This window comes from Ascaphus truei, chromosome 10, assembly GCF_040206685.1.
Source record: "Ascaphus truei isolate aAscTru1 chromosome 10, aAscTru1.hap1, whole genome shotgun sequence".
Lineage (NCBI taxonomy): Eukaryota > Metazoa > Chordata > Amphibia > Anura > Ascaphidae > Ascaphus > Ascaphus truei.
Genome location: NC_134492.1, coordinates 4,771,213 through 4,788,532, shown reverse-complemented (window position 1 = coordinate 4,788,532; position 17,320 = coordinate 4,771,213). Strand labels below are relative to the sequence as shown.

The window sequence follows — 17,320 nt, the reverse complement described above, 5'->3', positions numbered from 1 at the left end:
ACCTGCTCCCCCACAGGGGTGCACAAACCCTCCCCGCAGCGCCCCCTACCTGCTCCCCCGCAGGGGTGCACAAACCCTCCTTGCAGCGCCCCCTACCTGCTCCCCCGCAGGGGTGCACAAACCCTCCCCGCAGCGCCCCCTACCTGCTCCCCCACAGGGGTGCACAAACCCTCCCCGCAGCGCCCCCTGCCTGCTCCCCCACAGGGGTGCACAAACCCTCCCCGCAGCGCCCCCTACCTGCTCCCCCGCAGGGGTGCACAAACCCTCCCCGCAGCGCCCCCTACCTGCTCCCCCGCAGGGGTGCACAAACCCTCCCTGCAGCGCCCCCTGCCTGCTCCCCCACAGGGGTTTCACAAACCCTCCCCGCAGCGCCCCCTACCTGCTCCCCCGCAGGGGTGCACAAACCCTCCCCGCAGCTCCCCCGCAGGGGTGCACAAACCCTCCCCGCAGCGCCCCCTACCTGCTCCCCCGCAGGGGTGCACAAACCCTCCTTGCAGCGCCCCCTACCTGCTCCCCCGCAGGGGTGCACAAACCCTCCCCGCAGCGCCCCCTACCTGCTCCCCCACAGGGGTGCACAAACCCTCCCCGCAGCGCCCCCTGCCTGCTCCCCCACAGAGGTGCACAAACCCTCCCCGCAGCGCTCCCTGCCTGCTCCCCCACACACAAATTCCACTATGGGCAATTTCTTACGAATTTTAAGTGCAATTATTTGTATTACCAACTCAATACAAATACCATATTTTATCATGAGCTTAATTACCGCTGATATAGATCATATAGAGATGTAGCTATGTCTGCATAATATGTATGTTATGTATATAGAAGTGCATGCGTGTAGTAACTGCTTACCCCATATCCTGGAATTCCTGGCTCTCCTTCTTGACCCATTAATCCTAAATGCCCCTATAAAAACCATGAGCAAAAATCATTTCTAGTGAATAATGAAACAAAGAGAAAAAGTCAAATACTATATCTGTGTTTTTAAGCTGTACATAAGGAGTTTACAAGATACTGTAATGCAAACATTTGCCCGGTGTAAACTTTCCGGGATTTTAGCACCCAATGTAGACGAGGATTTTATTTTTTACAGAATTCGAACAGATAGGTCTTCTGGAGATAACCGCCTATCATTACTTCCAGGGACCCCTCGGTGCCGAGAAACTCCCCGTATAGTTACAGGTGTTCCATCATGGACAAGTAAAAGGCCGTTGTGTAGGAAGCTGCGACACCATCGCCTTAACACCGCAGCTTCCTATTGGCCAGTGGAACCCGCAAGATTACATGGCCATTTTTATTTCCCTAAAAGGGGAGAAAACACCAGCAACTTAACTGGTAACTATCTCAGGAATCGGGGGTTCCCGAGAGGCCCCCCCATTGTTTGAATTCTGTAAAAAAAAAATCAATAGAAAATATGGGGTAAGAGGGTTTGCTGCATTTATTCTCTGACAATCATAGGTCATAGACACAGTACATGTGATGTCAGACATCCATAAAGAATCTATGTATAATATAGGGGACTCAGCCAGAACCCACATGCTGTACCTCACATACCTCCTGGCTGATGGCCCACATGCTGTACCTCACATCTCCTGGCTGATGGCCCACATACTGTACCTCACACATCTCCTGGCTGATGGCTCACATACTGTACCTCACACATCTCCTGGCTGATGACCCAAATGCTGTACCTCACACACCTCCTGGCTGATGGCCCACATACTGTACCTCACACATCTCCTGGCTGATGGCCCACATTCTGCACCTCACACATCTCCTGCCTGATGGCCCACATACTGAACCTCACACTTCTCCTGGCTGATGGCCCACATACTGCACCTCACACTTCTCCTGGCTGGTGGCCCACATTCTGCACCTCACACACCTCCTGGCTGATGGCCCACATACTGCACCTCACACATCTCCTGCCTGATGGCCCACATACTGAACCTCACACTTCTCCTGCCTGGTGGCCCACATTCTGCACCTCACACACCTCCTGGCTGATGGCCCACATTCTGCACCTCACACACCTCCTGGCTGATGGCCCACATACTGCACCTCACACATCTCCTGCCTGATGGCCCACATGCTGTACCTCACATCTCCTGGCTGATGGCCCACATACTGCACCTCACACTTCTCCTGGCTGATGGCCCACATTCTGCACCTCACACACCTCCTGCCTGATGGCCCACATACTGCACCTCACACATCTCCTGGCTGATGACCCACATGCTGTACCTCACACACCTCCTGCCTGATGGCCCACATGCTGTACCTCACATCTCCTGGCTGATGGCCCACATGCTGTACCTCACATCTCCTTGCTGATAGCCCACATGCTGTACCTCACATCTCCTGGCTGGTGGCCCACATGGTGTAACTCACACATCTCCTGGCAGATGGCCCAAATGCTGTACCTCACACACCTCCGGGCTGATGGCCCACATGCTGTACCTCACATCTCCTGGCTGATGGCTCACGTGCTGTACCTCACACATCTCCTGGCTGATGGCCCACATGTTGTACCTCCCATCTCCTGGCTGATGGCGCACATGCTGTACCTCACACATGTTCTGGTTGATGGCCCACATACTGTACCTCACACACCGTCTGCCTGATGGCCGACATACTGCACCTCACACTTCTCCTGGCCCACATTCTGTACCTCACACACCTCCGGGCTGATGGCCCACATGCTGTACCTCACATCTTCTGGCTGATGGCCCACATACTGTACCTCACACATCTCCTGGCTGATGGCCCACATGCTGTACCTCACATCTCCTGGCTGATGGCCCACATGCTGTACCTTACATCTCCTGGCTGATGGCCCACATGCTGTACCTCACATCTCCTGGCTGATGGCCCACATGCTGTACCTCACACATGTCCTGGTTGATGTCCCACATACTAAACCTCACATCTCCTGGCTGATGGCCCACATGCTGTACCTCACATCTTCTGGCTGATGGCCCACATGATGTATCTCACACACCTCCTGGCTGATGGCCCACATACTGTACCTCACACACCTCCTGGCTGATGGCCCACATACTGCACCTCAGACCTCCTGCCTGGTGGCCCACATGCTGTACCTCACGTCTCCTGGCTGATGGCCCACATGCTGTACCTCACATCTCCTTGCTGATGGCCCACAAACTGCACCTCACACCTACTGGCTGATGGCTCACATACTGTACCTCACATCTCCTGCCTGATGGCCCACATACTGCACCTCACACCTCCTGCCTGGTGGCCCACATACTGCACCTCACACCTCCTGCCTGGTGGCCCACATGCTGTACCTCACACACCTCCTGCCTGGTGGCCCACATGCTGTACCTCACACACCTCCTGGCTGATGGCCCACATGCTGCACTTCACATCTCCTGGCTGATGGCCCACATACTGTACCTCACACCTCCTGCCTGATGGCCCACACACTGCACCTCACACCTCCTGCCTGATGGCCCACATAATGCACCTCACACCTCCTGCCTGGTGGCCCACATACTGCACCTCACACCTCCTGCCTTGTGGCCCACACACTGCACCTCACACTTCTCCTGGCTGGTGGCCCACATACTGTACCTCACACACCTCCTGGCTGATGGCCCACATACTGCACCTCACACCTCCTGCCTGGTGGCCCACATACTGCACCTCACATCTCCTGGCTGATGGCCCACATACTGCACCTCACATCTCCTGGCTGATGGCCCACATGCTGTACCTCACACATCTCCTGGCTGATGGCCCACATGCTGCACCTCACATCTCCTGGCTGATGGCCCACATACTGCACCTCACATCTCCTGGCTGATGGCCCAAATACTGCACCTCACACCTCCTGCCTGATGGCCCACACACTGCACCTCACACCTCCTGCCTGATGGCCCACATAATGCACCTCACACCTCCTGCCTGGTGGCCCACATACTGCACCTCACACCTCCTGCCTTGTGGCCCACACACTGCACCTCACACTTCTCCTGGCTGGTGGCCCACATACTGTACCTCACACACTTCCTGGCTGATGGCCCACATACTGCACCTCACACCTCCTACCTGGTGGCCCACATACTGCACCTCACATCTCCTGGCTGATGGCCCACATACTGCACCGCACATCTCCTGGCTGATGGCCCACATACTGTACCTCACACACCTCCTGGCTGGTGGCCCACACACTGCACCTCACATCTCCTGGCTGATGGCCCACATACTGCACCTCACACCTCCTGCCTGATGGCCCACATACTGCACCTCACACCTCCTACCTGGTGGCCCACATACTGTACCTCACACTTCTCCTGGCTGATGGCCCACATACTGCACCTCACATCTCCTGGCTGATGGCCCACATACTGTACCTCACACACCTCCTGGATGGTGGCCCACACACTGCACCTCACATCTCCTGGCTGATGGCCCACATACTGCACCTCACACCTCCTGCCTGGTGGCCCACATGCTGCACCTCACACCTCCTGGCTGATGGCCCACATGCTGCACCTCACACCTCCTGGCTGATGGCCCACATACTGTACCTCACACTTCTCCTGGCTGATGGCCCATACACTGCACCTCACACCTCCTGCCTGGTGGCCCACATACTGCACCTCACACCTCCTGCCTGATGGCCCACATGCTGCACCTCACACCTCCTGGCTGATGGCACACATGCTGCACCTCACACCTCCTGGCTGATGGCCCACATGCTGCACCTCACATCTCCTGGCTGATGGCCCTCATGCTGTACCTTACACAAGTCCTGCCTTGTGGCCCACATGCTGTACCTCACACCTCCTGGCTGATGGCCCACATGCTGTACCTTACACAAGTCCTGCCTGGTGGCCCACATGCTGCACCTCACACCTCCTGCCTGATGGCCCACATGCTGCACCTCACACCTCCTGGCTGATGGCCCATATGCTGCACCTCACACCTCCTGGCTGATGGCCCACATGCTGCACCTCACACCTCCTGGCTGATGGCCCACATGCTGCACCTCACACCTCCTGGCTGATGGCCCACATGCTGCACCTCACACCTCCTGGCTGATGGCCCACATGCTGTACCTTACACAAGTCCTGCCTGGTGGCCCACATGCTGCACCTCACACCTCCTGGCTGATGGCCCACATGCTGCACCTCACACCTCCTGGCTGATGGCCCACATGCTGCACCTCACACCTCCTGGCTGATGGCCCACATGCTGTACCTTACACAAGTCCTGCCTGGTGGACCACATGCTGCAACTCACACCTCCTGGCTGATGGCCCACATACTGCACCTCACACCTCCTGGCTGATGGCCCACATTCTGCACCTCACACCTCCTGGCTGGTGGCCCACATACTGTACCTCACACACCTCCTGGCTGGTGGCCCACACACTGCACCTCACATCTCCTGGCTGATGGCCCACAGACTGCACCTCACACCTCCTGGCTGATGGCCCACATGCTGCACCTCACACCTCCTGCCTGATGGCCCACATTCTGCACCTCACACTTCTCCTGGCTGGTGGCCCACATACTGTACCTCACACACCTCCTAGCTGGTGGCCCACACACTGCACCTCACACCTCCTGCCTGGTGGCCCACATACTGCACCTCACACCTCCTGCCTGGTGGCCCACATGCTGTACCTCACACACCTCCTGGCTGATGGCCCACATGCTGCACCTCACACCTCCTGGCTGATGGCCCACATGCTGTACCTCACACACCTCCTGGCTGATGGCCCACATGCTGCACTTCACACCTCCTGGCTGATGGCCCACATGCTGTACCTCACATCTCCTGCCTGGTGGCCCACATACTGCACCTCACACCTCCTGCCTGATGGCCCACATGCTGCACCTCACAACTCCTGGCTGATGGCCCACATGCTGTACCTCACATCTCCTGCCTGGTGGCCCACATACTGCACCTCACACCTCCTGCCTGATGGCCCACATACTGCACCACACACCTCCTACCTGGTGGCCCACATACTGCACCTCACACCTCCTGGCTGATGGCCCACATGCTGCACCTCACACCTCCTGCCTGATGGCCCACATACTGCACCTCACACCTCCTGCCTGATGGCCCACATGCTGCACCTCACACCTCCTGGCTGATGGCCCACATGCTGTACCTCACATCTCCTGCCTGGTGGCCCACATACTGCACCTCACACCTCCTGCCTGATGGCCCACATACTGCACCACACACCTCCTACCTGGTGGCCCACATACTGCACCTCACACCTCCTGGCTGATGGCCCACATGCTGCACCTCACACCTCCTGGCTGATGGCCCACATGCTGTACCTCACACCTCCTGGCTGATGGCCCACATGCTGCACCTCACACCTCCTGGCTGATGGCCCACATGCTGCACCTCACACCTCCTGGCTGATGGCCCACATACTGCACCTCACACCTCCTGGCTGATGGCCCACATGCTGTACCTTACACACCTCCTGGCTGATGGCCCACATGCTGTACCTTACACACCTCCTGGCTGATGGCCCACATGCTGTACCTTACACACCTCCTGGCTGATGGCCCACATACTGCACCTCACACCTCCTGGCTGATGGCCACACCTCCTGGCTGATATTAAAGCCTGGCCAAAACATTTATTTTCAGAGCAGCCTATTCCTCATACAGGAGGGTGGTACTAGGTTAATCTCATCACAATAATTGGGTAACATGTACCAAGTGAGTGGTTTACAAATGGTAATGCATTTGAGCAACGCTTTGATAAATCCCTTCGCCCAATGCTTCCATATGAAAGAATACAGACCAGTGGTCCTCTTGTTCCTCGTGCTCCCTTCAGTCCTGACTCTCCCTGGAAGCCGTGGTCACCCAGGCTTCCAACTTCCCCAAATGGTCCGGTCTGTCCCTTTTCTCCCTGATGTGGACATATTAAAAGAAAAATACAAATATTTACATTTTTTATTACAATGTCTGTTTGAATATAAAGGACCATGTCCCATACATAATAGTTTCCTGATCGAAGACAATATGTTGCAGAACGCATGGTCCCCTTATTGCATAAATAAAACTATATTAAAATGACTCGCTAAAGGGAGTAAGCGGCAAGATATTACTGAATACTTTGAGTATTGGTGACTTCAACACTAATAGCTGACAGTTGCATAGAAAGACATCTGTACGGATAAAAGAACAAGCAAAAGAAAAAACATCATTTTGATAGAAACATGCGCTATGTTCCAGACACTGGGTGATTGTGATTTAGAGGATACATAGCCGAGCAGGACGTTTAAAGACTTTACAAATGTGCTAGTTAAAGCGCAGGAAAAGCTATTTAACCTCTTCACGACCAGAGGGGTGCATTGCTATGCAAAAGGATTAATGTAAGGAAGGCAACCATTTGAAATCTGCTCCAATTCTCTGATCTTCTTCTTGGCAAGACAGATAATGCATGAGAGACATGTCTACACGTGCGTCAGCACAGGAGCCATGAGAACACGTAGCTGTTTGTCTCAATGTGCTTTTGTGAGGCACGGGGGAATGAATCCCCTTGCCCGATGTCACCGGGTGATGGCTAATGATCAGACTTCACCCCCTCAAACCCTAGCACTGTATCTCCCTTCACAATTGGCGGATACAAACATTTACAATTACATTGCAGGAAATTCCATTGTAAATGGATCTGGCACAATCCTGATCAAGGAAACGAATCGTTGAAAAGTGAAGCAGGTGCAGCGGGGCCATATTCTGTAACTGGAAATGTCTTCTGTGTTACTGCTGCAGTGACATACAAGCCATTGGTTTGTAATGCGTTCCAGTTGCCCCGATCACAAAAGGAGTTAAACAGCTGTTTTGGGGAACTTGAAATACCGCTTAATGTAGCCTCTCGGTAGCATTTGTTGACTTCCCACTAAATATGCCAAAGAATGAAGTGTTAGAAAAAGATGCAATAAACAGGACATTACCTTCTTTCCTGGACGACCACTTTGGCCGGGATTTCCCGATTTTCCTTCAGGCCCCTGTGTATTTAGAAAGAGGAGTGGATACAGCTGCTTATAAGGGAGCTGAGATAAACATGTTTAAAATGGGCAATAAATATCATAAACTCCTCTGTAAGAAAGCGCTTTTCTCACCGCAACGCGGCACTGACACAGCCTAATAACATTAGTTTCGGGAATGCTCATTGTCTAAACAATTTTATAATTATCCTTATCAACATCATTTGTCTTTGTCTAAGTAAATAGTTTGTTTCGTGAAAAAAAATCTTATAAAAGTTAATAAAGGAACATTCAGAGCTAGTTAACTAAAACAGTAAGTGGGAGTGAAGGTTCTGGCGCTGTAGATGTGGTTAGCACTGTGGACCTCTTTAACCTAGAACGTGGATGATTAAAAGGGAATAAGGCAAATTTGTTTAGAATTGTAAGTATGATTAATACAGTGGTTTAATTATCGGCTGTACTTGACTTTGTGATGTATACGTAAAGAATCTTGCTATCAAGATAATGGCGCTGTTACTGAAACATTCCTTCCCAAAGGGATGGGACACGTAATATTTGTTTCTTCGTGGCCACACATGCTGGAAAACTGTAGCTGTATAAATTTGTACGATTAACGATTTGTTAATATTATTAAAGTATGTATTTATAGAATACATAAATACACTGATTTTAATATATACCCACTCAGAAGAACACACACTAATATGCGCAGAAAGTAAACTGAACTATTGCCAAAGTCTAAAGTCAAAGACGTACCGGTAACATCTGCGTTATTTTATGTGCTTCATATATTTTCCCGACAGCAGGGGTAGCCAACTCCAGTCCTCAAGGGCCACCAACAGGTCAGGTTTTCAGGATATCCGTGCTTCAGCACTGTGGCTCAGTACTGAAGCAGGGATATCCTGAAAACCTGACCTGTTGTTGGCCCTTGAGGACTGGAGTTGGCCGCCTCTGGACTGGAGAGTCTCTCAGATCCTTCTAGAATCAACAGGGTTACAGTGATTTCCTTTATCATACTGTACTTCCTACAATTTAAAGTGGCTTCTTGTACACTGTACAAATAGCACTTTTACACACTGCGGGGGAAACGGTACCCCTCCACTGAGGTACAGAGAAATCCGTATAATCATTTTTACATTTTGTTTCACAAAAAGGATGTAATGCAGAATCTGTCCTTTCTGAATGGTATTCTGAACCTCTTGGCTGGCAGACGGGCTGGCACTGAAGCAGTTAATACCCAATGTAGTGGGCACACTTTTCTGGGGGAAACGGAATTATTTCCTGGCTGTGATATCATATTCCTCAAACTTTACAAAGATGCTTTTGTACATGAATTTCAGGACCACACTGCAGACACATGAGACAAAGCATGCAGGGGTATGTTGTATCAGATTATTGAATTACTAAGCGTGCTTACTGGTAAACCCATTCTGCCAGATACTCCAACAGAACCCTGAATTCCTGGAATTCCATGCTCTCCCTTATCTCCGTACTCTCCTTGCAGGCCACGGTCTCCTGGTTCTCCCTTGTGGAAACAAATTGGACCACAAAGTTTTAAGCAATAAATATGTGTGGCACTAATACATTATGCAAATCAGTAAACCTTCATTCAAACCTTCTCAAAGTAATGCTTTCTCTTTATAGGTGAGAGACAAGAACTACTAAATCCATTATCGTATTATACATAAGGAAAACACAATCTGAAGGATGCAACCCATATGGACTGTTCCAAGAGATTCCTGCGCTGGAAGATTCCTTCTGGTCTGTTAAAGTGAAAGGACTGCACGCTGTCTTATATAGTGATACCAGTGAGTAATTATGGCTCTATACTGTATCTGTGTATTTCCAATTAACATGTGAAATTTACATTCTGTATGAAAATAGGTTAATAAGCACATCTTAAAACATGTGTTTGGCGGAGTTGGACAATAGCCAACGATGAGCACTGTATGGGATGCCTGATGTTTGAGTGATGAGAATGCAGTGTTGCTAGTGTAATATACGAAGGCAGATAAGCAATGTATGATGATGCATCACGTGGATAATGTACAATCAGGTTTTCTAATGATCATTACTACATAGATAATATCTAAGTAAATCGTGACCCTTGACAAAATGTTTTACCTTGGATCCATCTTTCCCCTGAATACCTTCTTCACCTGGAGGTCCTGGTTCCCCCTATTTTGATTTAAAAAAAATAAATAAATAAGTGTTTGCAAGTAACTTTCTTGTGGCTGGATAAACAAAACACTTGGAGGACTTTACGCGCGCCTCCCATCTGCTGAACTTGGCCACAAGAAATGCAGGAGATTGCATCAGATTTATCAAAGGAAAAACTCACATTGCTTTCAGTAGGATTTCTTTCCTGTGACGCATTTGCCCTGGATTTTGGGCTCGGAGACTAGTAAACAGATCCCCCATTAACATGTACGGCACCATAGTTGTATTGCATGAAAATAGTGCTTTTGTCCTGATTATATTTTGTTATTCCTAAAACTGAATGGCTTACTGATGTTTCAAGATCTTACCGATTTCCTTAAATATATACGGGGCTGCCCTGCCGACAGCTTTCTCTGGGCCCAGGACTCGAGTTTCCACCAGGGCCCCTCATGTTAGCGGCCTTGCGAGCCCCCCTCTTTCTCTTACACCCCTCCTCGACCTCTCACCCCATCTTTTTCTCTCTCCTCTTCTCATACTGCCCTCTCTATTTCCCTTCACACTCCCTCCTCTCATCCACTCCCCATTTGTTTCTCTACCCCTCCCTACCCCATGGATTTCTCCCCCCCCCTCTGTCTCTGACTCCCCGACCTCCCTCATCTATCCCCCCTCCCGCTCACTCACTCACTATCCCCCCTCCTCGCTCACTCACTCCCCTCCTCTCTCACTCACTCTCCCCATCTCTCTCAATGCCTCCCTCCTCTCATTCAATCCCCATCCCTCTCAAATCTCACTCCCCCCTCATACTCAATCCTCCCTTCTCCACACTCAATACCCCGTTACTCACAATCAATACACACAATCCCCCTCCCCCCACACACTCACTACACACAATTTGCTCCCAATTGTACCTTGGGGGAGACATCTGGTGCCGCGCTGAACACGCGGGTAAATGCGGAAGTTGGGCCCAATTTCCGGAGCTGACCGGCTGGTGGACCTGGGGGGGGGGGGGGGGAGTTGAAGGGGAGAACTGGCGAGCTGGGGCCCGTCGGCCAACAGAGGCCCGGCAACCAGATGCCAGGTTGGACCAAACTTCCAGCGCCGGCCTGGCCTCTCTCAGCCGTCGGGCCCGGGACAGCTGTTTCAGCTCTCCAGCACTGTCAGTGGCCCTGCTTACACAATGTGAGGGCCTCATGCCTTCTCCATTATTACATCCTGCATGTATGTGAGGGCCTCACGCCTTCTCCATTATTACATCCTGCATGTATGTGAGGGCCTCACGCCTTCTCCATTATTACATCCTGCATGTATGTGAGGGCCTCACGCCTTCTCCATTATTACATCCTGCATGTATGTGAGGGCCTCATGCCTTCTCCATTATTACATCCTGCATGTATGTGAGGGCCTCATGCCTTCTCCATTATTACATCCTGCATGTATGTGAGGGCCTCACGCCTTCTCCATTATTACATCCTGCATGTATGTGAGGGCCTCACGCCTTCTCCATTATTACATCCTGCATGTATGTGAGGGCCTCACGCCTTCTCCATTATTACATCCTGCATGTATATGTGAGGGCCTCATGCCTTCTCCATTATTACATCCTGCATGTATGTGAGGGCCTCACGCCTTCTCCATTATTACATCCTGCATGTATGTGAGGGCCTCATGCCTTCTCCATTATTACATCCTGCATGTATGTGAGGGCCTCATGCCTTCTCCATTATTACATCCTGCATGTATGTGAGGGCCTCACGCCTTCTCCATTATTACATCCTGCATGTATGTGAGGGCCTCATGCCTTCTCCATTATTACATCCTGCATGTATGTGAGGGCCTCACGTCTTCTCCATTATTACATCCTGCATGTATGTGAGGGCCTCATGCCTTCTCCATTATTACATCCTGCATGTATGTGAGGGCCTCACGCCTTCTCCATTATTACATCCTGCATGTATGTGAGGGCCTCACGCCTTCTCCATTATTACATCCTGCATGTATATGTGAGGGCCTCACGCCTTCTCCATTATTACATCCTGCATGTATGTGAGGGCCTCACGCCTTCTCCATTATTACATCCTGCATGTATGTGAGGGCCTCACGCCTTCTCCATTATTACATCCTGCATGTATGTGAGGGCCTCACGCCTTCTCCATTATTACATCCTGCATGTATGTGAGGGCCTCACGCCTTCTCCATTATTACATCCTGCATGTATGTGAGGGCCTCACGCCTTCTCCATTATTACATCCTGCATGTATGTGAGGGCCTCACGCCTTCTCCATTATTACATCCTGCATGTATGTGAGGGCCTCACGCCTTCTCCATTATTACATCCTGCATGTATGTGAGGGCCTCACGCCTTCTCCATTATTACATCCTGCATGTATATGTGAGGGCCTCACGCCTTCTCCATTATTACATCCTGCATGTATGTGAGGGCCTCACGCCTTCTCCATTATTACATCCTGCATGTATATGTGAGGGCCTCATGCCTTCTCCATTATTACATCCTGCATGTATGTGAGGGCCTCACGCCTTCTCCATTATTACATCCTGGATGTATGTGAGGGCCTCACGCCTTCTCCATTATTACATCCTGGATGTATGTGAGGGCCTCACGCCTTCTCCATTATTACATCCTGCATGTATGTGAGGGCCTCATGCCTTCTCCATTATTACATCCTGCATGTATGTGAGGGCCTCACGCCTTCTCCATTATTACATCCTGCATGTATGTGAGGGCCTCATGCCTTCTCCATTATTACATCCTGCATGTATGTGAGGGCCTCACGCCTTCTCCATTATTACATCCTGCATGTATGTGAGGGCCTCACGCCTTCTCCATTATTACATCCTGCATGTATGTGAGGGCCTCATGCCTTCTCCATTATTACATCCTGCATGTATGTGAGGGCCTCACGCCTTCTCCATTATTACATCCTGCATGTATGTGAGGGCCTCACGCCTTCTCCATTATTACATCCTGCATGTATGTGAGGGCCTCACGCCTTCTCCATTATTACATCCTGCATGTATGTGAGGGCCTCACGCCTTCTCCATTATTACATCCTGCATGTATGTGAGGGCCTCACGCCTTCTCCATTATTACATCCTGCATGTATGTGATGGCCTCATGCCTTCTCCATTATTACATCCTGCATGTATGTGAGGGCCTCACGCCTTCTCCATTATTACATCCTGCATGTATGTGAGGGCCTCACGCCTTCTCCATTATTACATCCTGCATGTATGTGAGGGCCTCACGCCTTCTCCATTATTACATCCTGCATGTATGTGAGGGCCTCACGCCTTCTCCATTATTACATCCTGCATGTATGTGAGGGCCTCATGCCTTCTCCATTATTACATCCTGCATGTATGTGAGGGCCTCATGCCTTCTCCATTATTACATCCTGCATGTATGTGAGGGCCTCATGCCTTCTCCATTATTACATCCTGCATGTATGTGAGGGCCTCATGCCTTCTCCATTATTACATCCTGCATGTATGTGAGGGCCTCACGCCTTCTCCATTATTACATCCTGCATGTATGTGAGGGCCTCACGCCTTCTCCATTATTACATCCTGCATGTATGTGAGGGCCTCACGCCTTCTCCATTATTACATCCTGCATGTATGTGAGGGCCTCATGCCTTCTCCATTATTACATCCTGCATGTATGTGAGGGCCTCACGCCTTCTCCATTATTACATCCTGCATGTATGTGAGGGCCTCATGCCTTCTCCATTATTACATCCTGCATGTATGTGAGGGCCTCATGCCTTCTCCATTATTACATCCTGCATGTATGTGAGGGCCTCATGCCTTCTCCATTATTACATCCTGCATGTATATGTGAGGGCCTCACGCCTTCTCCATTATTACATCCTGCATGTATGTGAGGGCCTCATGCCTTCTCCATTATTACATCCTGCATGTATATGTGAGGGCCTCATGCCTTCTCCATTATTACATCCTGCATGTATGTGAGGGCCTCATGCCTTCTCCATTATTACATCCTGCATGTATGTGAGGGCCTCACGCCTTCTCCATTATTACATCCTGCATGTATGTGAGGGCCTCACGCCTTCTCCATTATTACATCCTGCATGTATGTGAGGGCCTCACGCCTTCTCCATTATTACATCCTGCATGTATGTGAGGGCCTCATGCCTTCTCCATTATTACATCCTGCATGTATGTGAGGGCCTCATGCCTTCTCCATTATTACATCCTGCATGTATGTGAGGGCCTCACGCCTTCTCCATTATTACATCCTGCATGTATGTGAGGGCCTCATGCCTTCTCCATTATTACATCCTGCATGTATGTGAGGGCCTCATGCCTTCTCCATTATTACATCCTGCATGTATGTGAGGGCCTCACGCCTTCTCCATTATTACATCCTGCATGTATGTGAGGGCCTCATGCCTTCTCCATTATTACATCCTGCATGTATGTGAGGGCCTCACGCCTTCTCCATTATTACATCCTGCATGTATGTGAGGGCCTCACGCCTTCTCCATTATTACATCCTGCATGTATGTGAGGGCCTCACGCCTTCTCCATTATTACATCCTGCATGTATGTGAGGGCCTCACGCCTTCTCCATTATTACATCCCGCATGTATGTGAGGGCCTCACGCCTTCTCCATTATTACATCCTGCATGTATGTGAGGGCCTCATGCCTTCTCCATTATTACATCCTGCATGTATGTGAGGGCCTCATGCCTTCTCCATTATTACATCCTGCATGTATGTGAGGGCCTCACGCCTTCTCCATTATTACATCCTGCATGTATGTGAGGGCCTCACGCCTTCTCCATTATTACATCCTGCATGTATGTGAGGGCCTCATGCCTTCTCCATTATTACATCCTGCATGTATGTGAGGGCCTCATGCCTTCTCCATTATTACATCCTGCATGTATGTGAGGGCCTCACGCCTTCTCCATTATTACATCCTGCATGTATGTGAGGGCCTCATGCCTTCTCCATTATTACATCCTGCATGTATGTGAGGGCCTCACGCCTTCTCCATTATTACATCCTGCATGTATGTGAGGGCCTCACGCCTTCTCCATTATTACATCCTGCATGTATATGTGAGGGCCTCACGCCTTCTCCATTATTACATCCTGCATGTATGTGAGGGCCTCACGCCTTCTCCATTATTACATCCTGCATGTATGTGAGGGCCTCACGCCTTCTCCATTATTACATCCTGCATGTATGTGAGGGCCTCATGCCTTCTCCATTATTACATCCTGCATGTATGTGAGGGCCTCATGCCTTCTCCATTATTACATCCTGCATGTATGTGAGGGCCTCATGCCTTCTCCATTATTACATCCTGCATGTATGTGAGGGCCTCACGCCTTCTCCATTATTACATCCTGCATGTATGTGAGGGCCTCACGCCTTCTCCATTATTACATCCTGCATGTATGTGAGGGCCTCATGCCTTCTCCATTATTACATCCTGCATGTATGTGAGGGCCTCATGCCTTCTCCATTATTACATCCTGCATGTATGTGAGGGCCTCATGCCTTCTCCATTATTACATCCTGCATGTATGTGAGGGCCTCATGCCTTCTCCATTATTACATCCTGCATGTATGTGAGGGCCTCATGCCTTCTCCATTATTACATCCTGCATGTATGTGAGGGCCTCACGCCTTCTCCATTATTACATCCTGCATGTATGTGAGGGCCTCACGCCTTCTCCATTATTACATCCTGCATGTATGTGAGGGCCTCACGCCTTCTCCATTATTACATCCTGCATGTATATGTGAGGGCCTCACGCCTTCTCCATTATTACATCCTGCATGTAAGGGTCATTGTGGGACTAAAAGTGCTTGTTTATTGAAGGATCGACATTTCGGTTCTTACTTTGGACCTTTAACAAAGTCATTTAAGGTCAGTTACTAAACAACAAAAAGTCAATGTTGCAGTCACATTTAATTTCTTTTGGTAGATGGGCTGTGTATGTTACTATAGATTAGCCCCCTTTTTACTTTCTTATTAAATCATCTATATTATTGCTAATATTTTTTCATGCACTAGTAAGTTTGGAGTACAGTGGTTAAAATGACAATGTTCATCTTACAGAATAAAAGTGTCCTAACTGTGTTTCGCCAACAGATACCTGTGAGCACACCTAAGATACTTGGGAAATAAACAGGTCTCCACATGCATTAGAGGGGAAATCCAGAAAGGAACAGCCATTCCTTCCACATACATTACAACTGCATCGGTCGCTCTCTTTCGGACATGTTGTACAGCTATAGTTTTAATTACAGAAGTCCATAACCAATACATAGACTCACAAACTGATGCGTTACAGATTATATATATATATATATAACACACACGTATTTTAAATTGGTGCAACTGCACACTGATGTCTGTAGGACCCCAAATGCAAAAACTCATCAGTTTGTGATTCTATGTATTGGTTACTGTTGTGTTTGAGTGTGTGTGTGTGTGTGTATATACACACACGTATACATTTCTTACCATTATGTATCTTTCTCCAAATCCTTCCATGACAGTACACGCGATGGGGTTTATGCTCCTCCTTCCCGTGTGCTAGAACGGCCTCTGCCAAAGCCATTTAAAAGGCTCCTCCTACCTCAGATTCCAGTCATACGTTTAGCCGAGCTGCAAGACTTTCCTGAAACTCATTTGCATCATAGAGCACAAATACCATCTTCCCCAAATAAGTCTTCTGGGTAGGAAAAAGTGTGTACTGTTATGGAAGGATTCAACGAAAGATAAATAATGGTCAGCAATGTATACCTTTCTCTATCATCCTCCATAACAGTACACACAATGGGGAAGTACCAAAGCTGTATCAAATTAGGGATGGGAAGAGTCTGGAATGATGGCTCACAAAACGTTTCTTCCAAGCATAGCCTCCTTGGAGGTTGAGACATATAACCTATAATGCATAATGAACGTACTCTGCGAAGACCATATAGAAGCTTTACAAATGTCTTCTGATGAGGCAAGGGCCTTATCGGCCCATGAAGTAGCCATGGCCGTAGCAGAATGGGTCTTATTTACTAATGGACAATCCAGGTGGCTAAACTTATAGGCATCCTGGATACATAGCTTTATCCATCAAGCGATGGATGAGATAGCGATGGGCAGCCTCTTCTGT

General features: G+C 49.7%; 1 protein-coding gene across 1 annotated transcript in view; it reads right to left on the bottom strand.

Moving 5' to 3' along the window:
* LOC142504032 (uncharacterized) overlaps positions 1–17,320 on the bottom strand; it is a 130,534-nt gene that overhangs the window by 68,383 nt on the left and 44,831 nt on the right. The window contains exons 12-16 of the mRNA XM_075617141.1: positions 10,115–10,168; positions 9,408–9,515; positions 7,958–8,011; positions 6,802–6,909; positions 850–903 (exon numbers count right to left, since the gene is read on the bottom strand). Coding sequence (XP_075473256.1) covers positions 850–903; positions 6,802–6,909; positions 7,958–8,011; positions 9,408–9,515; positions 10,115–10,168 — 378 coding nt within the window. The remainder of the gene's footprint in view (positions 1–849; positions 904–6,801; positions 6,910–7,957; positions 8,012–9,407; positions 9,516–10,114; positions 10,169–17,320) is intronic.